The sequence below is a fragment of the Mauremys mutica genome, chromosome 2 (genome assembly GCF_020497125.1).
Source record: "Mauremys mutica isolate MM-2020 ecotype Southern chromosome 2, ASM2049712v1, whole genome shotgun sequence".
NCBI classification, from domain to species: Eukaryota; Metazoa; Chordata; order Testudines; family Geoemydidae; genus Mauremys; species Mauremys mutica.
The window spans coordinates 238,852,881-238,879,671 of record NC_059073.1 but is presented as its reverse complement, the minus strand read 5'-3'; the positions used below and the strand labels follow the sequence as shown (position 1 = coordinate 238,879,671).

At 39.2% G+C, this 26,791-nt stretch overlaps 1 protein-coding gene across 1 annotated transcript in view; it reads left to right on the top strand.

Moving 5' to 3' along the window:
* The window catches only part of HDAC9 (histone deacetylase 9), a 659,352-nt gene that overhangs the window by 302,282 nt on the left and 330,279 nt on the right, over window positions 1-26,791 (top strand). The window contains exon 5 of the mRNA XM_045006744.1: window positions 3,737-3,799. Coding sequence (XP_044862679.1) covers window positions 3,737-3,799 — 63 coding nt within the window. The remainder of the gene's footprint in view (window positions 1-3,736; window positions 3,800-26,791) is intronic.

Below are 26,791 nucleotides of genomic sequence, written 5' to 3'. Positions count from 1 at the left end.
GTGAGCTTGATGCTCCCTCCCTCTTCTGGATGACATCAGTGCAGCAATGCCTGATGTCACTGAAATTTATGGCTGCATGCTATGGACAATCAAATTGTGCCACCATGTCAGAAGCATGGTAGAAATCATGGGCAGCAAAAAATGGCAAATGTCAACACCAAATTTCAGTTCCCTACCACTAACAACTGAAGCATTTACAGTAAATGTAAAATGAGTACATCTTCAAGCATGTGTGTGGAAAAGTGCTTTAGATCCAGAGACACCAGCACTTGATCCAATGCAGTATGGATGGATCCACAATGACAGTTCCAAGTCTCTCTTTTTAAAAACTGTACCAGACAATGTCATGCTTGCTTATAACAGGGTTCAAAAAAGAACTAGATAAATTCATGGAGGAAAGGTCCATCAATGGCTATTAGCCATGATGGGCAGGGATGGTGTGCCTAGCCTCTGTTGAGAAGCTGGGAATGAGCAACAGGGAATGGATCACTTGATGATTACCTGTTCATTCCCTCCGGGGCACCTGGCATAGGCCACTGTCAGAAGACAGTATACTGGGCTAGATGGACCTTTGGTCTGACCCAGTATGGTCTTTCTTATGTTCTCCTCCACATATTTTGAAGTTAATCAAGTACTCTTGTGAGAGTGATATGCCTTGTAAGTCTATGAGATGCAGATGTAACAGTCCCAACCATATTGTATGCTTGCCAAGGAGGTGTAGTGTGTTGCAATGATCTGAAAAAATCAGCATTAGCATTTGCAGATGAAAACGACAATGATAAGAAGTCAGTAGTATTACTCATATGAAGACACTCAACTTTAGTTTGAATGAGAGAGAACACTAGTAATCATGCATCCGACGAAGTGAGTATTCACCCACGAAAGCTCATGCTCCAATACGTCTGTTAGTCTATAAGGTGCCACAGGACTCTTTGCTGCTCTTACAGATCCAGACTAACACAGCTAACCCAATGATTCCATAAATTATTATTCTTTTGGGGGGTGTGTGTGTGTGTGTGTGTGTGTGTGTGTGTGTGTGTGTGTGTTGAATATTTTTTACATTAAAAAGAGTGATCACTATATAAAATGATAATTAAGGTCCATGCTATACCCCCAATTCCCATCCTCATGTACACCTATTACTCAAAAATTATTGTTATTAAGTGAAATGCAGGTATTTAATATTTGCAATATCAATCATTAGAATTCCTCTGCCTTGATTTTGTATGCCCCAAATCATGCAAACTCTTTTAATGATTATGGGTGGTGGTGAGGATGGAATGAAAAATCAATATTTCAATATGCTGAGCAGTGATAGAGGGTCATCATCGGACAGATACTTAAAATGTATGGTCTTGAGATACAGAATCCACACAAAAAACCTTGTATGGACCCTAAAAGCAAGGTTAACCAGAATGCAGCCAAACTGTGGATGCAGGATGAAATTGTTCCAGCAGGCCTCCCATTACTGACCCTCAGTGCATCTGTGGCCTATATAAATGTCCCAGAATCCACTTCTGGGAGCTATGAGGGGAACTATGGGATGGTTACCCATAAGGCATTGCAACTGAAACATTTAGAACAATGCTAGTTCAAATATGTGGTTACAACTATAATGGTCTATAGACCGAATCAACATGACTAGCGTGGATGCATTGAACTGTCTGTGCTGAAACTCGTTCTATCCTATTTGTTCAGTAACAAACAATTCAGTTCTCTACACTTGACCTAAGAGCAGAATTGAATCCATAATTCAGTTTAGTAACCTTGCACCTCCAAGAAAGAAAAGAAGTATGGTTGAAATGGCTCAGAGATTAGTTGAGTCTCATAAGGACAATTGAAAATGTGCATCTGCTGCCTTATTTGACTTTCTAGTAGGTTAATTACTAACCTGCAGTGGTTGCCTTCCCCTTCTCAGAACTGGAATATTCTGACGTACCTCTTGAGAGGTTTGTGGCTAGTTTATACTGTTCATATGGTCTATTAAAAAACTGATATGGTTTGCCTAGAACAATGTTGCACTATTTGAGTACACATAGCAAACTCTATATAGCAATAGTGAACCAAAAGAAACCAAGTATATCATCTGTAACATTGACTTATTATCTACTTCTGTGTGTGCAAGTATAATGACCTTTGTACTTAATTAGCAAATATAATCTGCCCCTATCTACCTTTTAAAATGCAAATAAACAATTCTTGGGAGTAAGAATGGATCAGGCAACAGCTACACTTGACATTGCATCACACAGTAGCTTGCAAGACGCACAGCAACATGTAGTTTTAACATTTCTATGAAAGTCTAAAAGCTGCTATTTTGAGTCCACGTTTCCTTTTAAACTCAGATAACTGCAGTAAAAATTGTTTAGAGCTGAAGCTGTGAGAGAGGCAGACTAGTGCAGCTCTTGTCCAAATTCTAATAAATCACTAGAATAGTGCATCTCTAATATGCGGTACTGCAGTTGAAAACAGACATTAGGACTACATCAATCATACTAAAAATGAACAAACTGCTTATAATGAAAGTGAAAAAATGGATCCCTCATTAACATGCCCCCCCGCCCACCACAGTCTGATTGGTTTCAGAAGCCACTGCTTCTGAGCTTACTGTAGGACCTGAAACTAAAAGACAGCAGCAAGATTCTAGTGCTACAGCCAAGTGCAGCGTAGCCAGAGAAACAGGCAACAAAAATAGAATGCCAGGATTGCTGTGCGTGGGTGAGGCAGAAACCACATTATGAGCAAAAGCTTCCAGTATTATTTTAGAACCAATCCAGAGCCCTTCTCATTTTGTTCTCTTTTCACAAAATACTCCTGTGGAGGATTGAAGGAGAAAGAAATCAAACATAAATCTAGAATTTTAATTTATATTCCTCTTCTTCTTTTCTTGCTTGAAAAGCTGCTCACAAACATACATTTGTGCACAAATAAGTTTGACAGTGGGAAAGGGTTAATTACTTTTGAGGATTGGCAAGAGAATTGCAGTTTGAAAGATAGAGACTGGACAGCTGTGTTTGCTGTGGTATTTTTAAGTGCATTAATGCAGGCTCCAATCACTGGGCCATGCTTGACCTATTTTTGGCTCAGGCTGGCCATTGTTCTATTTCTGTTGCCTGTGGGCCACACTGTTGTTGATTCATATGCAAATGAGTTATCACTAGCTTCAGCCAACTTTGCAGAGACACAGAGCAAGGGAGATAGAGAGAGAGGAGAGACGGAGAGGAGAGAGAGAAAGGAGGAGGGCACAGAGACAGAAACACTTGTCAAGGCTGAGAGTAATTGAAACTAAGCCCTTAGGGGCTGAAGTCCCTGGAAACGGTGCTTATTTGGTTTTATTTTTTGAAGTGGCTTTATTCTCCCCACCACCACCCCACAAGAAAGCCTGAAGCACAAATACATTTCTTCATCCACCTGCTGTTGGCTTCCAGAACACAACTATTCCAACTCAGAGGTGCATAGTCCATTGAGTCCTTCTTATTATTTTGCAGCAGACTGGGGCAGAGTAAAAATGGATTGTCCTTTTGTTTTTTAAGTAGATATTCATTCAAATGCTTAAATACTGTTGATTACCAAAGTCTATTATTTCTCCCACCCCACTGTGAAGGAGGTAGGATTAGAGAGGGTCGCTCCTGACGCCCCTGTATGGTACAGTGATGAATCTTTCATGTAGCTGAAGTACAGACTGATTGGAATATGCTGCAGACAATTTACGAGAGCGAATCGTGTTTTTCCTCAGATGGAGTTTCTGGACGTGAACAGCTCTTTGCTCAGCAAAGAATGCACAGTATGATCAGCTCAGGTAAGAGGCAGTTCAATAATGAAGGCTTCTCTGTCTGGAGGGTGACTTTCTCAGGAAATACAAACTGTCACAGAAAAGCACTTCTGCTTTAAAGAATTGGTTCTATTTCAGGTTCTTTTATTCCACTTCTTATTAAATGATTATCTCTACAACAATATTATTTGGACACTTGCTGCTGCTGTTGTGGTTTTCTTTTAAGGCTACTGCTTCCAAGCAGAAAGAAAACTAGCAAGTAAAATACAGTGTGGGTTTTTTTTCTCTTCTTGTTCTGTGATGGTAAAATGGGGCTTGCAATGATTGCAGGTTCAGTCAGAACGAGACTCCATCAAACAAGACTTTATCAGCAGGCTGCAATTCATATAACCCATCTTAGTCAGTTTTGTTCATATATAATTTTGTAAGCAGGAATAGGTCTATTTGTAAGTTTCTTTTTTCTCAGGTTTACAGAGAGTTTTCTGTAAAAGTCCTTTTCTGTTTTCATAATGCTGTCATCTTTGATTACTCTAAAGTAAGTCTGTGTCTTTCTTACATAGGGCTCATGTTACTTTAAACATATTACTTTACTTTAAACCTGTTTGTACCTTTAAACATATTTGGGAACCTTGGCAATGCCAGTCAGATGTAAAATCACTGTCACTGAAAATGTAAGTTGGATGTGTTTTTAAAGCAGGTGTTTTAAAGCTGCAGTTACAGAATAATGGATATTATCTCCCAGTTTTGAAGACCTTGTATTTTCTAGTTTCTGTATTATCTGTGTTTTAGACCTCACAAATGATGCACTGAAATTGAATTAAGCTGCAAGAGTTTAACAAGATAACTTAGTAAAAGAACCCAGAGCGCAAGTCAAATTTGGTGTCTCTCTGGTTAACACTGTGTGGTTCTGGCTTTGGTTTTACAGTGCTTAACGTCATTATACTTTTGGACACAATGTTATCTGCCTTATGCGCTTTCAACCCCTTGTTTCTGGTTCTCCTTTATTAGTTTGTAAAGTCGGCTTTGCATAAGACCTGCATGTGAAATGTGCTGTGAATTGCTCACATAGACTTAAATCTTAGTAAAACCCCCCAAAATGGTCACAAAACTTGGCAGTGCTTCCCACTTTCTGAAGTGTGAGCATGTCTGAAAGAACCCGTGCCTGTTCTAATGGTCATACCCTTGGTCCACCTGTTGAACCTTTTATGATTAGTATATATATTTGATATCTACTTCCTTTCCTGTTTTGTGGACAGGGATAAGCTGAGAGTTGTATTTGTTTCGTACTGGGGTGGAACTGAAGAGCAGAATAATGGTTTCAGACCTTAAAATAAATTGTAATGTTGTGAGAGTTTCTCAACTGGGAATGCCTGCCTTTTCAGCCAAGACATATACATGTTTTAACAGCACAGTAAATAATTTCCATTGCAGAAAACCCAGGCCACCTAGAAATAATTATATATTGAGAGAAGTGATGAAAGACTGAAGAACTGCTTAAATGCAATCTCAAGCTTGGAGATAATGGAATGGGAGAGGGAACTTTTGACCAGTACTGCTTTATATTGTCCGTTTTCTCTGTTGTAAAGCTTTTTTTCCCTCTCATTGTGACTCAGTTTTTGGTCTCCTCAAGAATTTCCAAAGATGTTTCTTTGTGTTTTGGGAATAGGTTTTGTACCACTGGTATCAGGTTCCTTGTTTAAAAAAAAAAAATCTGGGGGTAAATTTGTTCATAATGTAAAGGTTTAAGCACTGGCTCAGACTGTGGCTAGGCACTGAAATTTCTCTCAAGCTTTCTCACAACTCTGCCAAGCCACCTAAACGTAGACCTGTTGTTATAATCGCTGGCCTACTGTGCACAGATCAATAGTTGTATGGTGGTTTTGTAATGGGCACCGACATAACCTAGAGATCAGACTAGGATCACGCTTTTCATTTTCATTTGCAAAAAAGCCAATTTTGAACCCAGTTTTACAGAGGTGGAAAGTTAGTGCATTGCCCATCGTGGTGCCTTGAACAACCAGTTAGTACCATTTGAATAATAGCATTTATCTGATTTGGAACCCAAGAAGAGCTGGTACTTTTCTGTGAGATTATAGCTCTACTTTCCTGCCTTGGAAACAAGAATGTCAGATAACGTTTGATTTTTATCTGGTATTTTTAGAGCCATGTAACATATAAAACTTCTTCTGAAGCAACAGATAATGTTTTAATTTCTTCCTTTCTTATTTGGGAGACAAAAGACTATTTTCCAGGTGAATGCTTTTTAAAAGTTACTTTGTGTAAAACAGAAACATTCTTCAGTATTTATGCTGACCTTTAAAATACACAAATAAAATACATCTAGTTGACATTTTACATAGTCTGCAGTTTAATCCATTTCATGTGCGACTAGAGGTCCAGTGGTGCTGTTGGGTGACCTCTACACCTTTTGACTTCAGGAGTTTGCAGAATCAGGCCCTATAATTTGGTACATGACATTCTCCATATGTAGGCTGATGTTTTACAGAACTTATGGGAAATGTCACAACAATAGATAAAATCTAATAAAACACTAAGGATCCATGTATTTCTGAATTAGAAATACGCCTCCCTTTTGTTCTATAATATTTTATCACACTGTTATGCAACAAATAACAAATGAGATCCTGCTGTACCTTAATGTTATTTAAAATGAAAACACCCTCCCTTCCCATTTCTGAAACTTGTGAAAGACATCTGTGTCAGCAGAGCCTGCTCTACTGATTATAGGAGAAAGGAGTTGCCCCTCTAAGGCTGCTAGGGTGCTTGCTATATGGCTGTGCTAAGGTGGCTAAAATGTCAGCTAATTGTAGTGTTTTTGTGTCTGTACACTAATAACTTAGTGATCTGTTTTCTCATGTAGACATGTGTAACGTCCATTCCTATTAATGAGCTACGCATATTTATCATAAGAGACTAGACCTCTAAATATTTACACTGTGCACTCTTAATCCTTCAGAAATCTAAGAATTAGCACAAATTTAGCACTCACTTAATGGATTTTTAGATTTGCAACTCTCCAGATTCACTGTGCATGCATTCCTCAGCTCTATTTTTAAGATAGATGGAGTCAACCCCAAAGGAGACACTTCCAATGGGTATCTGATATGTATTTGCAAACCAAACTGTCTGAGGAATTTCTAAGAATACTAGGCATATGAAATGCTCCTGTCATGTGAAACAGCACTTCTGGTATTCCCTTAATTACTGCTTTGCCTGCCTGCCTCCATTTCAGCTTGTATATCACATTATGAATGGGATGATCTGGATAGGTACCAATCAAAAGTATAATCATGAATGAGACAATCTAGATAGGCACCAAATTGAGAAGCTATATAATTACAAACACCTACACCCTATGTCAGACAATAAGAATATCAGCGATCTTGAAAAAGACTGTATTATATGTTAATGTAATGCTCTTTGCTCTGAAATGCACTAAGTAGTGGCAGGTTTCTTCAACAAGACAATATTGATTAAGATTATGGTATTAAATATGTATTTAATAGATAAGAAAGTGAACTTTTCTCTCTCTCTTTCTCTCTCTCTAAGGAAAAAATACTTTGTCTTGTTAATTTCCCCTCCAAAAAATGGGAAAAGTGTGTTGGGTCAAACTGATCTCTAGTGAAAGGCCTGTAAGCTTAACAGAGCAAGGTAAATAATTTGCCCAGAACAATAATAACTGATGTTTAATACTACTACTAAGCTTTTTTAGAGCAGGGCAAAAAAGTTGCAGTGAACAATAATAATTGGACTAAATGGAGTTTAACCAGTGATTAATTTGGCCTTTGTGTAGAGGGGAGATGTAGATTTACCATGCTGTGAGGACTGAGGATACATGGCTTTGAGAAGTAAACCCAAGATCATGAATCCTTATAGTCATTAAATATTCCTTGCCATTTTTTAAGAAGGGTAGGGATGTTGGTCCAGCTTTCCTGGCCATATTCCAACATGGACACCTGTGTTCTTCCTCTCTACACTCTACCTGTATTTGTATTTGGATAAAGACTTCTTCTCTTCTGATCCTATACTGTTGTGTTGTGCTTACAAACCTGGTCAAAGCTCAAGAAAGAGCTTGAGTTATAAGCCTAAATGTGCCATTGACTTGCTGGCCCTGGGCAAGTTATATAACTTGGTACATCTCAGTTTTTCCCATAAAATCAGGAAAATAATTCTTACTTATCAGGCTCGCAAGCATGTTCCCTGTGGCGTAAAATAATTCAGAATGACTTATTCGATTAACGTAGCCTCTCTATCTACTTCAAGAATATCTGCAGTTTCTTGAAATCTAGTCAGTGCATGTATTTTCAAATATTTTACTCTGTGGTTTGATCAAGAAATTCAAGTTGTGTTGCTTAGAGGTGAGTGGTGGAATAAATCACGTTTGTTGTTTCACTAGCATCTGTGACTTTGAAATCCACTTCCCAGGGCCAAGAAAACTCAGTTGCTCAAATGTTCTTGCACAGTGAATGCAAAATGATCATAAGGATGGCTGAATCCAATTCATTTGAAGATTTGCTCTAATACAGTAGTTCTCAACCAGGGGCCTGGGGCCCCCTGGGGGGCCGTGAGCAGGTTTCAGGGGGCTGCCAAGCAGGGCCAACGTTAGATTCGCTGGGACCCAGGGCAGAAACCCGAAGCCCCACCACACGGGGTTGAAGCCTGGGCCCCTGAGCCTTGCCATCCGGGGGTGAAACCGAAGCCTGAGCAATGTAGCTTTGTGGGCACCCCTGTGACATGGGGCCCCAGCCAATTTCCCTGCTTGCTACCCCCTAATGCTGGCCCTGGCTTTTATATGCAGAAAAACAGTTGTTGTAGCACAGGTAGGCCAGAGAGTTTTTATAGCATGTTGTGGGGGAGGGGAGCCTCAGAAAGAAAAAGGTTGAGAACCCCATCACTAATATTCATGGAAAACTTGAATTATTTGTCCATTTCAGTTAGATACAATATAGCATTTTACACTGATAAGGGGCTGTATGGCTCTTATCTTGAGGCAATGGCACGGTGGCTATTAAAACACTATTGTGAGAGAGAACACCTGATGTTTCCCTGAACTTGTGCTATTTGGCTCTCGCTAGAGCTCTGGAAAGAGGATAAGCAGAAGAACTGAGCAATAAGCATGTTCCAAGAAACAGAGAATATTTTGCTGCTGTAGGTATGAAACCCAGAAACTCTTTAAAGCATCCAGAATTTTTCTGCCAGGGGAATCCATTTCTGTCCCACAGACTCAAAGGGAGAAAATAGGATCTATTCAGTGTAATGGCTGTTTAAATTCTGAGGCCTGCCATCACCTTTAATGGAATTAGAAGAGCCAAAGTACTATGGATCCTGCAGTCCTGATGCAGAGAAAACTCCATTGACTTCAGTGGAAGTTTTGCCTGCTCTAGGGCTGAAAGACTGGACATTGATACTGCAGTGAGCTGTGTGAACAGCCAAGGGGAACAGAATGCACCTGCTAGCTTGGCCCCATTCTGAGTGACACTGATTTTGGACTTTACCATTCCTAAAAAAGGGTATGGAATTGAGTAATCCTAATTTCATCATGTGTCTTGCGATATTTGGTGTTTTTCTTAAAGCCTTAGCTCCTGGATTCCTGAGATTATATGAAAATCTCAGTTTTCCTTTAATTTCTAGTTCTCACGACTATGGAGAAAAGTGTGAAAATATGAACCCTTAAAGGCACAAAAAACAAAAGAAAAAAACAGATTCAGATAAAAACAATCCAATATGTAATATTTTTTAAAAAAACTTTTAAGCCATTCTCTTGATTTCTGAGTGCTTGGCATTGAAAGTATTGCAGCTGCTACTTGACTGAATTGCAGGTACTCACTGATACCAGCAACAGTTCTCTGTAGTGTGCAGTGCATGATAACTTTCAATAGGGGAGGACTTAAACTCTTTCAGTTTTTTTGCCTTATATTATTTTAGCTACATGTATTCAAATCTTCAGCTCTACTTCATAGATTGGTATGTATTGCACTTAAAAGCAGACAGTGTGAACCAAAATCATACCTGTGTATGAACACACTGATTTCATGCACTGAGTGCAAGAAGAGAATTTGTCCCATTCAATATACAATTTGCATTGTCATAGCTTTAATCAAACTTCCATTTCTGCATTAAACATTCTTTCCCTTTCTCTTGCACAGTGTTTGTGGAGAAAGCAAAAGCTGTGAGAAGGCAGAATGACTGACCATGTAGTATGCAAATATTAATACACATCTCTGTGTGTGTGTGTGTGTCTGTGTCTGTGCATGTGTATGTATTTCCCATGTGATGTTTCAAATGGCATGACATGGTAACCCAGTGTAAACTAGTACAGTTTCTGTTGGTAAAAAACACAAAACAACCCAAAAGCATTCTGGGGAAAGAAGATGGCAGCTTATTGTTAAATCGATGAAAATCTAACATGCCCTCTATTGTGGATCTCTTTAGCAGGCTGACTCCAATGGGTCAGTTATTCTTAGCCTAGTTATTTTCATCTTGTGGCATTACAGGTCTAAGATTAGCCTGTTAGGCGTTATCATTCCATCTGAGTTACCTCCTAATATAACTCTACACCGGAATGATTATTTATAGACAGAGCATTCTGTCATTTTTGGGTTATTTCTAGTAGTTTAAATAAAGAAGAGCAACATTCAAGAAAAACCACAGATTCCTTCCTGCTGCCAAAACAACATGATAACAGCCTGCTAAGGGGCGATGATATCGTTTAAAATGTGTGCTTGTAGCAGATGCGACATCCCGTTTATCTCCACCGCTTCAACTAAAATGAGATGCCTTAGGATAGCGCTCTCTTCTGCACAGGCAGAGAAAGGGGTCCAAATTAACGCACCATGTCACAGAGAACACAAGATTTCAGTTGACAATGACAACAAGGGACAGCCAGGTTCTATTTTTAGGGGTAAGCATTGTCAAGCTCTGTGTTCAGTGCGAACATGTCACATATACACAGCTCCTCCAGTATCGACCCTTCTAGTGAAAACTCATTAACCACAATACAAATGTCTTCGATTCAGTTACATGCCAGTGTGCACTGAAATTCTCTATGCAAAGACACAATGGGCAACTTCCGGTTTTTGACACATTTTAGCAAACCACTTCCTACTGCCCCTAAAACATGCACACTTACCTGAACAGCTTCAAATCCTAAATAAAGAGCTATAGGTCATAACTATGATGGGCTAAATTCTCCCCTTGCTTACACCCATAGAACCCTACTGAAGTTAGTGTGGTTGCACAGGTGTAACGAAGGGCAGTAGTAGGCTCAGTGTAGCTTTTGGAGGCAATGTAAGAAGAAAGAATGAGGATAATGTAACAGATCTATAGGTACATGTTGCTTAGGGAGCTGGTGAAATATACTGCAGTAATATCCGGGGCATCATCATAACAGTCTAACAAACTTCCCCCCAAATTAAACAGCTTATTGTGACCCCTGTGCACACTCCTGACTAAACAAAATGTCCTGGGCTATATCCACTTTGGAATGCAAGTGTTTAAAAATACCTGAAAAAATGGTAGCATCCATGATACGGTCTGGCAGTGCTGCATTAATGCTTAATTCGTATAGTATATGATAAGTAGTACTTTGTTTTTGTCAGATCTGCAGTTTTGTACATTACTTTAAGGCTACTTTGGCATTATCATCTGAACATAGCTGATACATCTGCTTTAGTTGTTTTGTGTCTCCTGATTATAAACCACTTACTGCTTCGGGAAGTGTATAAACATGACAAGAGCTTCAAGAATTCAGGCCCTTTCTTGATGAGGGTGCTTGAAATGCAGGATGGTTCATTCTAATGATAGCACATTCCTTCTTGTATTGAGACTGCATATAATCAAAATGAGACAAGACCAAGTACAAAATGAATTATTTCAAAATGCCAACTTTCTAAATCATGTTTTTACAATCAAAGATTATTGTTCTCTCCCATGGTGCATGCAGCTGGAGGTATGCATACCCCAGGGAGGAATGATAGCTATTCAATTTATGTGCAGCCTGGAATGGAATAATAAGAAAGCTTAATGTTAATTTAATAATTTCCCCCATTTGTTCTGTTCTTAATCCAAGTTTCCTTTTTCTTTCTTTGTGCCCAAGGCCAGAGCCCTGTTGGTGTTGAGCAGTAACAATATTGCAGGGATGAGGGACTATAGCCTCTAAATGCCAAATGTTATGCAGTAACTGTGTTTGGTTTGTGCTGCTCCTGCATGCAACCCACAGTAAATACATTAGAAATTGACTTTATTACTTAGTCCTTCATAACTCCACTCTCTATTGAGAATATTTTTTTAGTCCTCTTAATCTACCTGTGTGATCCCTAGGTTCACCAGTCATTTTGAAAGGCATGGCTTTTTCCTTGAACTGAATCAATATTATATTTTCATGGGTCTAAAAGAATCTAAACAACCAGTCTCAATCTTCCAGACTGTTGTTTTTGACAGTCAAATTAAAAATGACCTTGAAACTATTTAAAATGCATGCGGAAAATGTATGAATTACAACAACAAAACACATGAAATACATTTAAACACAGGCTTTTGGGGAGTTTATTCTCAGATGAATAATTTAATGTCAGAGAGATTTAATATCTTGAAGCACAAGAAAAGATGTATGAAGTAGAAAGAAAAGATTGCCAGTATATGTCTGTATTAATAAAAGTAGCAGGACAGGTGTATAGCATATTTTCCTTAAGGGTTTATGCCATCATTTCTTGTCATTGTTTCATTAAGACATTTTCCATACAATGACTTTTTTCAGAGAAAGGACAAAAATGTATATTTTTAAAGATTGAGAATAGTTTCCTCAGCAATAGTATTTAGGTCCCATGTATATTTCTTCGGGTAGTATGATAGATTAAGACCCCAGATGGAAAGTGGTTGGAAAAGGATGGGAAAGGTTAAGAAACATAGTAATTGGAGCAAAAAGGTTAACATTATAAGTGCACCTCCAGAAAATGTTAAATGTTGCTGCCGGGGAGGTTGGTGAAAGAACTGAAAAAGAAAGGGAATTGCATAGGAAGTGGAAAAGGGAGATTGAAATACACATTAGCCATCCAGGAAAGGGAACCTAAAATAAGAAAGGAGAAAACTATTATGAAATAACCACATTTAACTGAAAGAATAGAGGATCTATACCAAAAATGGAAAATAATGAATAACACAAGGGAAAAATGAGAACACTATAAAATAAGCAAAAGTTGTAAGGGCCATATTCAGACTCACATTGATTTTCTCCCAAACAGTTGTACATTAAGGCTGCAAAAGCAATTAGTTCTGAGCCAATATTGAGGCATCCCTCTCCCCACCACATATAGCGTTTTGGCAGGACAACACCGGCTTGTCTAGATGAACAGTTAGTGTGCAGCAAGCTGGGATGTAAATCTACTTCACATGAGTATGTGGACACTAACTGTCCGTGTGGTCCCTATTACCATGCACTAAAAGTTCAGTAGTGTGGTTTGATCTATTCTGTTTTGAAACAAGAGTAGATGAAAGCTCAGGGGAGAACTTCTAATGCACATCTGCAGAGTCCACATGGACAGTTAAAGTGTGGCAAGCTAGTGTAAAATAGATTTATACCCCATCTTACCATGAACCTATTTGTTCATCTAGACAAGCCCTTAGTTACCTGACTAGTGTGGGGTGCATAGGACTATGGGGACATTACAGGTGTCACAATGTATGGGATACTTACCTAGGCTCCTTCTTGGAATGCACTTGGCATTCATAGAGCACCTACAGAGCAGATTCTCCATAGGTTTGTGGGGACATAGAATTAGACCAGAACACTTACACTCATTTCTCCTCCCCTTCATCTTTTTTGGCTAGTTAGAATTTTGCACTCATTTGCTATTTTTATGCTGATTTCAACACATAAAGGCTAATACTGAGGCAATCGGAAAACTTTATGCAGGAAGCAAGGAAATTGCAAGTGACAATAGTAGAGAAGCCACGAGCAAAGTGGAAACAGAGATAAGGAAAGCTACTGTAACTAAGATTAATAGGAGTGATGCTGCAGATGAATAAATGGTAGTGATACTGACCTTGCAAAGGCTCATGGACATGCAAGAGACTCTGGGGGGTACATCTACACCACAATAGTCAGGGCTGTGGTTTGCACCTTGTATCGACGTACCCATGCTCACTTTAATCTAGCTAGCTCTCTAAAAATAGAATTGAGGACATAGCAGCATGGACTTCATTGTGGGCTGCACAAGTGATTACATACCCTGGAGGTAAGGCAGGCTTGTGCAGACTGTGCTGTCTCATCCTGACTGCTCCTTTTATTGAGCTAACTAAATTAAAGTTATTATGGGTACGTCTACATGGGCTGCAAATCACATCCTTGGCTTCAGTGCAGATGTAGCTCAAGGGTTAGGTGAGCTCAAACAAGCTTGCTAAGGCTTGTGAGTGGGGCCAATGATTCTCCTAAGGTTATTTGGTAGTTCTCCCATTCTGTAGGCTTCAGTAGGTCAACAGGAAGAGGGGAAGCACCATAAACCTACTATTCTGTCCAGTCACCCTCTACTTGCAGATATTCTCAGTCTGCAGCTGTGATGGATTCTCCATTACTGGCAATGTTTAAATCACAATTTGATGTCTTTCTAAAAAGTATTGTGTAGTTCAAACCAGAGGCGCTGACTCCATGGAAAAAAATTGGTGGGTGCTGAGCACCCACCGGCAGCTCCCTATGGCCCCGACCCCCTGCTCCAACTCACCTCTGCTGCGAGCATATCGGGCGTCCTGCTTGTTCTCCCTCCAAGCCCTTGTACCATGACACAGCTGATTCACAGGGCAGAGAGGGAGGGGGGAGGAGGGGGAATGCCACATGCTGGGGGAAGAGGCAGAGCCAGGGTGGGGATTTGGGGAAGGGATCCAATAGGGGCAGGGAGGGGGTGGGGTTAGGGCGCGGACTTTGTGGATGGGGTTGGAATGGGGGAAGGGCCGGGGCGGGGATGGGGTATTATATTTTATTTTATAGGAGAAACAAAATTGATGACAGCATACAGTAGTAACACACTCTACTCAATTGTGAAACTCCATCATCTGCTGGCCACACTTATGTCTAAGATTTTGTCTGCTTCAACCGAGAAGGATTTGTATTAAGAAACTCCTTTGTATTCAACTAGGACTTTACAACTTGCTTCTCTTTGAGGAATGGTCCCTTTGGAAGATCTCACCGAGTCACCTGAACTCTGCTGCCCTTGACCAAGGTTGCTCTTGACTGAGGTCTAGTTTACACTAGAAAATTAAGTTGGCTTAACTATATCATTCAGGGGTGTGAAAAATCAAAGCCCTGGAACAGCATAGTTAAACCAACCTAACCCCCTGTGTACACAGTGCTAGGTTGATGGAAGAATTCTTCCATCAACCTAGCTACTGCCTCTCAGGTAGGTGGATTATGGAGTTAGTGTCTACACTGAAGTACTACAGTGGCACAGCTGCTGTAGCATTTCAAGTGTAGACAAACCCTGAGTGCCTAGAAAAAGCACTCCTCAAACTTTAATTGGTAATTTATGTATGAAAAGAACAGAGCTTAGTATGTCACACCTAATTAACACCTTATTAAACACCACTTAATCACATGGCCCTTCCCCATTAAGTGGAATGTGTGCTAATACTGCCCTGATTAAAGAGGCACCATTGTTGATTATCCATAGGCTAAATTTCAGGATGTCCCAGTAAGAAGAAAAGACTATAATAAGACTTTAGTTTTATATAGCCCACTTGACCCTAAAGTGAGGGTTACATCAGCTTCATGGAACTGCAATAATCTCAGCTATAGTGGAGATAGCCGATAACTGGAGCACAAGACCCTGCACAACAGTGGTGGGGAGGGACAAGTAGGACTTTGGTACCAAAAAAAAGCCTCCATTATCAGTTTGTGTATCTTCTTCCTCATTTTCTATTTACATGTGCTTCTTTCTGAGAAAATGTTTTTGCCAGACATTTTTTCCAGTTCAATCCCCCTGTTCCTTCTCAGCTTCTCTAACCTGCTAATGCCACTCCCCTCCATATGTATCACCACCTTTCTAGACAATCTGGAAAGTAATAGAGCTAAAATGCAGGGATGAATATTCTGACCCATATGGTCTCTAGCTGGAGTAGCACTGAATAACAATGCATATATGAATTGCATCATGCAGCAGCCCACATATCAGCAAACACAGATCAAAAGGGGCATATTACTGTAGTGCACCAATTGTTGGAGCTGAATATTGGGTCAAGTTTAATGCCCAAATCTTGATTTTCAAGGCTGTCAGTCGATTGTGCCTAAACTACTTTTACTAACCGCACGTCTTCCTTGAACAAGACCTCCCAAGACAGTTATATTCATCCCTGTGAAACTCACAGCAGAGTGTGTTAAACTGGTCAGAGCTGGAGACAGAGCCTTTTTGTGGCGGAATGCCTTTCCACACGAGCTGAGGATGATCACAGACATAACCACAGTCAGGACAAAATGCAACACTCACTTCTTTGTCTTAGCTTTCCCAAAGCTCTAATGAAAAACATAGACATATAAAACTAATAATAACAATAGCAATTTTTCCTGCTTTTGGAATTGGGTGAGAAAAGAATCGAAACACAAGCTTAGTGATATGCTCAAAAATTCATCCTGGTGTAGGAAAGAGCTCAGTTTCCTCTTTACTCCCATTCTTTTTTAAAGTGTGGTACCCAAAACTGGACACAGTACTCCAGCTGGGGCCTCACCAGTGCCGAGTATGGAGGAATAGTTACCTCCCACATTTACGTTTGATATTCCTATTAATACACTCCAGAATAGCCTTTTTTGCAACCACAGGACATTGTTGGCTCATATTCATATAACCCCCAGATACTTTTCCTAATTTATTCTAATTATTCCTCATTTTGATTTGTGCATTTGATTTTTCCTTCCTAAGTGTAGTGTTTTGCACTTGTTTTTATTGTTTTACTTGTTGATTTCAGACTAATTCTCCAATTCATCAAGGTCATTTTGAATTCCAAATTTCTTGCAACCTATCCCAGCTTGGTGCCATCTGCAAATTTTATAAGCATACTCCACTCCATTATCCAAGTCATTAATGAAAATATTGAATAGTACCAGAGCCAGGACAAGCTCCTGAGGGACCTCATTAGATACATCTTCCTACTTTGACAGCAAACAATTAATAACTACTCTTTGAGTGTGGTTTTTCAACCAGTTGTGCACCCACTCTACAGTTACTTCATCTAGACCATATTTCCCTAGCTTGCTTATGAGAATGTCATGTAGGACAGTGTCTAAAGGTTAACTAAAATCAAGATCTATTACATCTACAACTTCACCCCTATCCAGTAGGCCATTAATCCTATCAAAGAAGGAAATTAAGTTGGTTTGGCATGATTTGTTCTTGACAAATCCATGTCACTCTTTTATCCTCTAGGTTCTTACAAATTGATTGTTTAATCATTTGTTCCAGTGTCTTTTCAGGTATCAGAGTTAGGCTTCTGGTCTGTAATTCCCTGGTCCTCTTCGTTTCCCTTTTTAAAGATGACTACTATGTTTGCCCTCTCCCAGGCCTCTGGGATTTCACCTATCCTCTAGAGGTTCTTGAAGATACTTACTGATGGTTCTGAGATTGCTTCAGCTAGTTCCTGAAGTACCCTAGGGTGAATTTTGTCAGGTCTTGATGACTTGAATACATCTAGCTTATCTAAGTAGTTTTTAACCTGTTCTTTCCGTATTCTCTCTTGTACTTCTTCCTCCTTGTTGTTAATATTAATTGTGTTAAACATCTGGTCAAAATTAATGTTTTTAGAAAACACTGTAGCAAAACATGCATTAAACACCTCAACCCTTCTTGATGATATCTATAATTAGCATATCTTCCCAGCTAAGTAGTGGACCTACAACTTCCTTCGTCTTTCTTATACTCTTCATTTATTTATAGAACTACTTCTTATTGCATTTTATATCCCTTGCAAGGTGTAACTCATTTGCCTTAGTCTTTTTGATTTTGTCCCTACATGTCTATACTATTCTTTGTATTTACTCTTAGCAATTTACCCTGTTTCCACTTTTTGTAGGATTCCTTTTTGATTCCCAGGTCATTAAAGAGTTCTTGATGCAGCCATATTGGCCTCTTACTGTTCTTATGTTTATTTCCAGTTTAAGGCCCCTCTACCATGCCACAGCAGTGAAGAGGCCCTAGTATAAATGAGAATCAGAATTATAGTTTTTTCATTCTTTCTTCATCTGGAAGTTTTTCCATGTCTCTGAGAAATTTTTCATCCAATTTGTACCTTTTTTTTAATCGTTGCTGTCTTTTTTGAGTTGGGATGACCAGAACTGAACACAGTATTCCTAGCAGAAATGTTCCATTGATATATTGATATACAGGGAACTGCTCTATTCCTAGTGAATTCTATACCATTGTTTATACTTCCCAATACTGTTTTTTTTTGTTCTGTTTTGTTTTTTCAAATTCTTGCTGCTGCACATTGACCAGATGTTTTCATTGAGTTTGTCCACAGTGCCACCCAGGTCTTGATTAAAAGTAATATAGAGCCCAATAAGGTATAGTTCAAATTATGCCTTTGTTGCGGGTCCAGTCGAGCGCCCTCTCTTGGTCTTGCTGTGAGGGGTCCCAGACACTGGATCCCTAGGTATTTTAAGTCTCCGGAGCCAGAATGGAGCACAGGCACTGGCCCCATTTAGGGTCCCTGGGCTCACTCTTGAGTCTTGGACCCTCTGTCTAGCAGAGAATTCTGAGAATTGGAACCTGTTGTCCAGCTGCTTAGCCCCTGGACTCAGTGTTGACCCTCAAACATCCCTGTAACTTAAGCACATCATGTCCCAGGAACTTCACTCAAAGGTGTGAACCTTCTGGTCACCTCTTCAAGGAGCATGTGGTACATGTAAATACTTAACACGTAGAGATAGAAACACTTTTCATAGGATTCTAGCACCATTGCTCTTCCATCACACAGAAAGTACAGATAATGTAGAACACAGTAAACATCCTAAATGCAATGCCCCTCACTAGCTCACCCTTCCTTTAGGAGACTGCCTGGGTCAGGGTCCCCTGACTCATCTGGATCCTATACACTGTGTTGCTTTACCCTCCTCTTGAGCAGGAAAAAAATGGCCCTGAAGATGGACAGTTTGTTCCTGCCCTTTTATGGCTTTTAGCCCCTGCTGTCAGGGGATGTCCTGAGCAGCTTTCTCAGGTACTGGAGACCTCTGGCAGGTGAATTCCTGAACTTTCCCCTGACAAACCAATTCTTCTGATTGGGAGCTTGTCTATTGTTTAGAGTTATTCCATTTCAAAGGAACAGCACTTAATATCAAAGACCCTCTTTTGCTATTCTTTTGCCACTAGCCTTTGGAGTTTCATGAAGTGGCCAACAGAGAAGGCAAAGGAGCAGAACATTCAAAATGGAGACTGCAGGTTGGTAAAGGTACATACAGAGAATTCATAATCTCACACAGTATTCATAGACTGTACTGAAAGTTTCCCAAGTAGTCACAGCCTCTCAATAGGCAGTACCTTGCACATGACAACAGTGAATTTAATCTGCCAATGAGCTACCCAATCACATAGCCATGTTAGGACTCCTAGAGTTCCTCACAGTCTTCCCTTGACTATCCTAAATAATTTTTTTCACTTAGTTTTATCCAATTCACTGTTCTCCCTCCCTTTTTTTGAGGTCGTTAATAAATATATTAAAGCATAATCCTGTTGCAGAAAGTTGTGGCTTGCCACTGTCTACCTTGTACTATGCTTTATTCTTACTCTTTTTTTAACTCTAAAATAGTTTCTGATCCAAGATAAAACATTAACTCTCAGCCCTGACTAAGTGAAGCCTGATCCCCAAAAAGTTAATAGGAGCCCAGTCCTTAGTTTCCTTAATAACCTCTTGTGATGGATCTTGTGAAAGGTTTTTTGAAAGTCCAGATACATTTTTTGGAAGCGGGTTGAAGTCAATGGAGCTATGACAATTTTTCTAGCTGAGGCTCTTCTTCTATCTCCTTTAGACCTATTTTGTTGACCCAGTGCCCCAAATGCCCCAAAGTTTGTATAACAAACTTTCAAACATGTATAACAAAAATTCAAAGCTTATAAGTGCAGAACTACAGAACCAGTTTTCTTCAAGCTTGAATTGTTCTTTAAATGTCAATAAGATCAAAACAAGCCATGTTTAAACAAAATTGATTCAGCTGTTGAGTTACGTGGGGAATAACGTTTGAGAGAACATATGGGGAAAGGGCATCTCTCTCTCTCTCTCTCTCTCTCTCTCTGCACACATACATAATTCAAAAATGGTTGAATGTATTTTGCTGAAACTTTACAAGATTAGTCTCTGGATTGAAACAAAACATGGGAAATTTTACCCTCAAAGCAATTTGTTTTAGAAAGAGCAACTGAAAAAGGGAAAGTAGTTAAAACAGAAGCTGTATTTCGACCTTAATTGTAGTGGTCAAAACTATAGAGGTATAGCTTTTAAAACTAGTGAGGTAATTATGTCACTGTACAAATGCACAGCTTTAGTCTCAACAGTTTAAAAGCCTGAGAACTATAAAGAAGAATAACAAAACTGATGCAAAGTCTGGAGGATAAAACATACGCAGCGGGATTAAGGGAGCTATATTTATAGCCTATAAAGGAGAAAACTCAGGAGGCCATGGGCACAAGCTATAAATAACTTCAAGGTAACAATATAAATGAAGGGAGGGAATTATTTATTCTCAAACGATGGTGAAACAAGGAATGCGGGCCTGAAGCGGGGAGAGGCGGGGAGGATTTTAGGCTAAGATGCAAGAACTTTTTCCTAACAGTAAGAGCAATTGAGAGCAGTGACATAGATAACCAGCCAAGGGAGGAGGCTGAAAAACCATCACTGCAGGTATTCACCAAGAGATCAGGATTAAGTGGAGCAACATAAGGAGAAATGTTGCAGAATTGAGGGGGGTTAGACAGGGTGACATGAATAGATTATTCTGACATTATCTATGATTTTTATGTTGACTAGAATAGAATATAGCGTATAATAGCACTAAAATGCCTACAGCAGTGGGTGCAAAACGGATAACTTCCAGTGGACCAAGAGTGCAGTTTACTCACTCTGTCACTTAATTCCCCCACTGCTGCTTTCTGCCTCTGCAAAAGAGGCACCCGAGGCATTTTATTTTGCACATTACTTATTCAGGAAAGCTGAATGATGGCAACTCTTTCTTCCATGGCATGTAGCAGACTGCAGCAGTAATGGGGAGAGAACATGGTGCAAGCACTGGTGGCCTATCATCTCTCCCTGAGAGGAAGGCCAGAGGGACACCACACATCCTGGAGTCATTTGCCCCATTTCCCTCCCCTATATTATATATATTGAATCTCAGAGGGAGGTGCTGCAGTAAGTAGTGCTGTGTGCTGGTGATTCACTAGGTGGTACTGTTCTCTCCTAGTCATAATGCACAAGTTCCCAGCATGATGTTAGAGGGAACTGTGCTGAGGAAAGTCCTGCCTGTCAGATGAGACCATACGTGCCTACACTAGGCCATCAAGAAACCAGACATCTAATTTCCATAAAATGTACATTTGCATGCTTGCAGCCTATAGAAAAAAATGAATGTTTCTGGGTTTCTCTTCCTTGATAGGACACACTACAGATCTGTTTGTTCCCTTTGGTGTCTTTGATCACCAGGTTCCTCCTCTCTTCCTCTAAGGCGGGGAAGGGGTGCCTCTCATGCTGGAAAGGACTTCACACACTGCTTCTTTTTGGAAGATCAGTTAGGTATTCTCCAGAGTATGTTTGTTCTCCTCTTCTGGCTTCCCTGAGCCACTCTACTGCCAGGAGAATTCAAGGACCAATCTGCTAGCTTCACAATGATCCCACTTACCTTGTGTGACTCAGGAAAGTAAGAAGTTTTTATAAATTGCTTTGGGATCTTTAGGCATGGATGGTGCTAAATAAATGTAAGATATAATTTTATTACTGTTGTTGCCCCTGTGTATTAAAAAATAACAAAATCTACAGTAGATAGCCCTGACCTTTTTTTCCCCCCAGATACTAACAAGTATTGGCCACTAAATCAAATTGATACCAAAACGATTCATTTCCCAACTATCTTAAGAGGGCTTTATCACCAGTGTGATATTTCTTTTTTAGATCAAAGGGATCTAAAACCCAACAGGTTTCAAATAAGTGAAAATGGCATGAATATGATAATCTAGTTTTCTGACACATTGCTTGGCACATTTAATCATTTAGTGTTTATTACATTTTGAATGAGCTGTCCATAAATGTTTTCATATATTTTCTCTGCCAAGAGGCAGCTGTCTTATACTGTAAAAGTCTTTATCATTTTGTTTATTCATTTTATGTTCTTGATTGACATTATCCTTGTTTCATATAGACCTTGCCCAAAGTTAAAGAAGTGATACTCAACTTTTTTATTAATATTTCTTCTTTGCAGTTTTTCCCTTTTTCATTTTCAGCTCATCCAGAGCTGGGGATTTAATTACATTTTCTGAATGCTTGAATTCTGCTTTGTTGCATGTTATAAAACCTGTCCTTGGGAGAAGGGCTGGGGGGAACCAACCAAACAAGCTGTTTTTAAATAATTTAAAACTTGAAAAATATGAGTCATGACTTGTTTACATTTTATGTACATATGCAGTTTTCAGAATCAGCTCAAATTTCAAGGATCACAGGTAATAGTCAATTTCAGATTTCTGCCAGACATCCTAAGGACATGTTTAGTTGCTTGAAAAATGTGTAGATACACTCTTTCCCCCGCTTTTGCTGGGCCCCAGTTCCAGTCCACTATATTTGTTTTTATTGTTATGTTCTTCTTCAGTAGTACCTTGAATTCTTAAGTAATGATGGACATTAAGAACCCTAATTAGCATTTAACACTGATGTGAATGTGTTCAACTTGCCCCAAATAATCTGAAAAATGTTTTGCTTCTACAGAATGAAAATCTATAAACTATGAGTTGATGGCTGAAATTATATGGCACTGGGGTTAAAGGAGGCACCTTCATTCTAATCCCTATTTTCATGTGCCGATAAATACTCTTTGGCTTGAAATTTCACATCGTGTGTGTGTGTGTGTGTGTGTGTGTGTGTGTGTGTGTGTGTGTGTGTGTAAAAGCCAGTTGTCCAATGTTTAGTTGTCAGAATGTTATAAAATGAAATATTAAGATGTTCTTCAGACTTTTGGAGAATTTGGAGATAACTGAAAAAATGCCAATTTTTTAAAAACTAGGCTCCAATTCTTCAAAGAGCTATGCACTGCTAACACCATTTCCGATGCAGATCTACATATTCCATAGGAATTAATGTGGGCTGAGCCCTGCGCCAATGCAGAGCTACCTATTCCACTGGAGTTTGTGTGGGCTCAATGAAGGCGCTGGGGTCAACCTGTGAAGAGTTCATTGAAGAATCAGTGTCCTGACTTGTATGGGGAATGAATGGTTAACTTAAGTTTTGTAAGAATTGGCTGAGAAATAAATGAGGAGTGAAACAATGTTTTGTGCATGTTTAGTACATCATGGGAAATATCCTGCTGAGTAGTCTAGCCCTGATCCAGCGAAGAGACTACTCTTGTGCTTAACGTTAGTCATGTGTTTAAGTACGTTATTAGACTGGGGCCAGAGCATTCAGCACTTTGCAGAGTCAAACCCCATATCCCTTACTGATTTGAAATGGCAACCACTGCAACAGTAACTTGACCACACTGCATAAGTATATTATGGCAGAAAGCTTTTTGTCTTTCAGTTGTAAGCTCTTCAGATCAGGAGACAGCTCTTTATGTTGTGAAAATTTAAAGTGCTGCATAGTTGTTTTGTAATAATAATTTGCTAACAGAGAATTTACTATGGTAAAGTCATGAAAGTCATTATTTTCTATTAACCTAGTGGATATGTCCCCAGATCCTTTGACTGTGGAAATACTTGGGATCTGAGTCTAATGGTAAATATTCATGACACAGATATTAGTTAGGTTTTCAAAAATAGATATACACTCCCCATTGACTTCACTGGAAGTTGGATGAAGCCTTAAGGTTGCCTCTTTCCTTAGACTGAACATAAGACAGCAAATAGAAGCAAAGAGACCCTTTACTATACAAATAAAGAACCATTTCTGACTTTATCTCAGTTGATTCCTCTTATGGAAAAGTCCTGTTTATACTCATAGTCCTATAGAAAAGTCATTGAGTCCCATAGAAACAACTCTAGAGAATGAGATATTTGCTGTAGGTTTTTTAACCATGGTATCAAATTCTATAGCAAAGATATGAGTTTCTATTAAATTGTAGGATGGTTCAGAAACCTATAGCAAGTTTACGATATTTTATTAATTTATGTGGGACTTTTCCATTAGGGTCAGCTAACTTAGATGAGTTTCTTTCTTCCTTTGAAAAGCACTTCTGTGAAAGTGCTGTTTTGTTCACATTGTTTTAATTAAAATAATTTGTCTTAAAGCAGAAATTAGTATTTTGAAGTGGCACCTGTTGCATGATGAGAAATTAATTAATACATTCTCTCATCCCTGGTTTCATTTTGACAAGGAATTTGTATCTGAAGTGAATTGAGAATTTGTTTAGATAGGAGTGAATCTTACCAGACCACGTGTAACCTTGAATCAGGTATTTGGATAGACTATAGTATTCTACTGCATCACACATCCAGAATCTTTGTACAAGGCTACAGTACCACAGTTAGACACAGTGGTCCATATAAAGTACCTAGTCCAGGACAACTAACAGTGCTATATTCTTATTCTCCCTTTCCCCATAATAGTCTGAAAAAGAGGAATAGAGTTTTTCTTGTGGTTGCTGTTGTTTTATCTGGCACTCTGGTAAATGAAAGTTATATCAGGTCATGCAGCCAGTTTTGCCTCTGTTGGAATCAATGGTAAAACTCTCATTTACAATACTGGGAGCAGAATAGGGACTTTGGTGAAGTCATTATTCATAACTGTTGGAACTGTCTTTGTGATGCTTATCTGCCTCAGTTACAATTGACTTTAGTGTGGTAGCTGAGAATGCTCAGCAACTTGCAGGAGTGGCCCTTTTATGAGCTTGGGACTAACTAACTTGCATAACTATCAATTACCTGGAATTACATTATTCAAGCCCTTTAGTTGGCAAGGAAGAGTATAATTTAGGATGTCTCTGAAATCAAGGTGGAAAGATTATCAAGTCCAATTGTTGACATCTATTTCCCCCAAGTTTTAGCTAGCAGTTAACAGGAAAAGATCCAGTATGACATTTCATTCATCTGCTGTGGTTATTTCATTCCTTCAGTGCAGTGTATTTGCATGTCTGTTTCCCTTGGATTAAGGCCAAACCTTTCATACCAGGTCTGAGTGGAATACTCAGTGATAACTGTGGTTCAACACACTCCAGTTTGCTTGTAAACAGCACTGTATGGGAGACCCTATTCACCAGGGGAGCATATGGTTGCAGAGAGAAGAGGGACTGGATAACCTTTTGTTTTATTATTGAAACAGAAATTAATCAGAAACTTTCTCATGAGGCAACATAATTTGTTAAACAAACTTATATTAAATATATTTCATGGAAACATTTATACTTTGTTCCTGAAAAATATTCCAAGTATATTGTTAGTATAATACAGCACAGTGATCAATGTATAAACAGAAGGAGGCATGTGTGCAAACCGGTGTGGGGGTGGGGGGAGATTTGGGAAAACATACAGGACCTCTGCCTCATTCAGTGTACAGAATAAACCTTTTCTGGGGTTGAATCGAAGTTGTATTATGAAGGAATTTATTGTCCATAGGACCCCTGCTTCATTTGCTGCAGAATGGATCTTGTGGGGGAAAATGGTATTTGATCAGGTAATTAAAGACTGTATCATAATGCATACACACAAAGGAGCTGAATTAAGATTGCACAGACAACCTTAATTCAGGCATTTCCTGACTTTTGAGTGCTTGGCTTTTAATGTAGGTTTTTGTGTATACTATATATTGAATTTGTTTTGATTTATTTTAAAGACAAAATATCTGTTCTTCATACGTATTTTTCTAAGGTCATGAACTATTTAGCCATATCCAGAGAGGAGTATCCTTGATTAACGGCAGAGAATATTACCCCAGTTTTCTGTTCAAGTAGGCAAAAATGTTGTGTGGTTCCTGAGAGTCATAAACATCCCTTCCAGCACATCACTGGTTTGGATCTTGTTACAGTGTGTTTAGATACGAAGTCACAAAAGACAGAGACAGAGAGAGAAGAGAAGAGAAACCAGAGGCAGAAGACAACGTTATATGGGGAATTATGTCAGTACTTGTTGAACTATTATTATTATTATTTTTATTTGTTTCTGGTAGCATTTCTGGAAAATGGAAGAGAATATTAGTTTCCTGACCTGCTTCTCTGATCTCAGAAAAACTCCTGCAAATAAAACACATCCCTTTTTCTCTGCCAAAGCATTTTGTGGTATTTTAGGTAATTTTCTACCTTACTACTCAGTTGTTTACTCATTTATATAACTACTGAATCCAATGTTAGCCAGCAATAGTAGTAATACGCACACAAAAACTACATTAAAAGAACATAATTTAAATAGCAAAATCAAGCACTTGCCCGTAGGAAATGCCAGAACTAAGGTTGCTTGTGCAGCTCTTCATATGCAGTTCTTCATAAACTCTAGAACAGTATCCAGGGACTTCTCACAGGTTCACTAGTCTCTAGATCTAGAGATTATGCACTAGGAAGGAAAGTCCTCTAATTGCTAAAATTCAATTGTTGGAGAACCTCCAAGCATTCTTGAGTTACTAAGCAAGACCTTAAAAGGCACTTAATGCCAATGAGCTCAGGTCAGAGCTGCTACTGCAAGAGAGGGAGGGATGAGAAGGAAGTCCTCCCTCTCTTGGTACTCTGGGGGGGCGGTCAGAATACTTTTTAATCTCCCTGGAAAACCCTTGGAATTGTGGAATAGTGGCCCTACCTGGTGACACCTGAAGATAGGAGAGTGGGACATTCAGGCATGCTAGACGTCCAGGGAA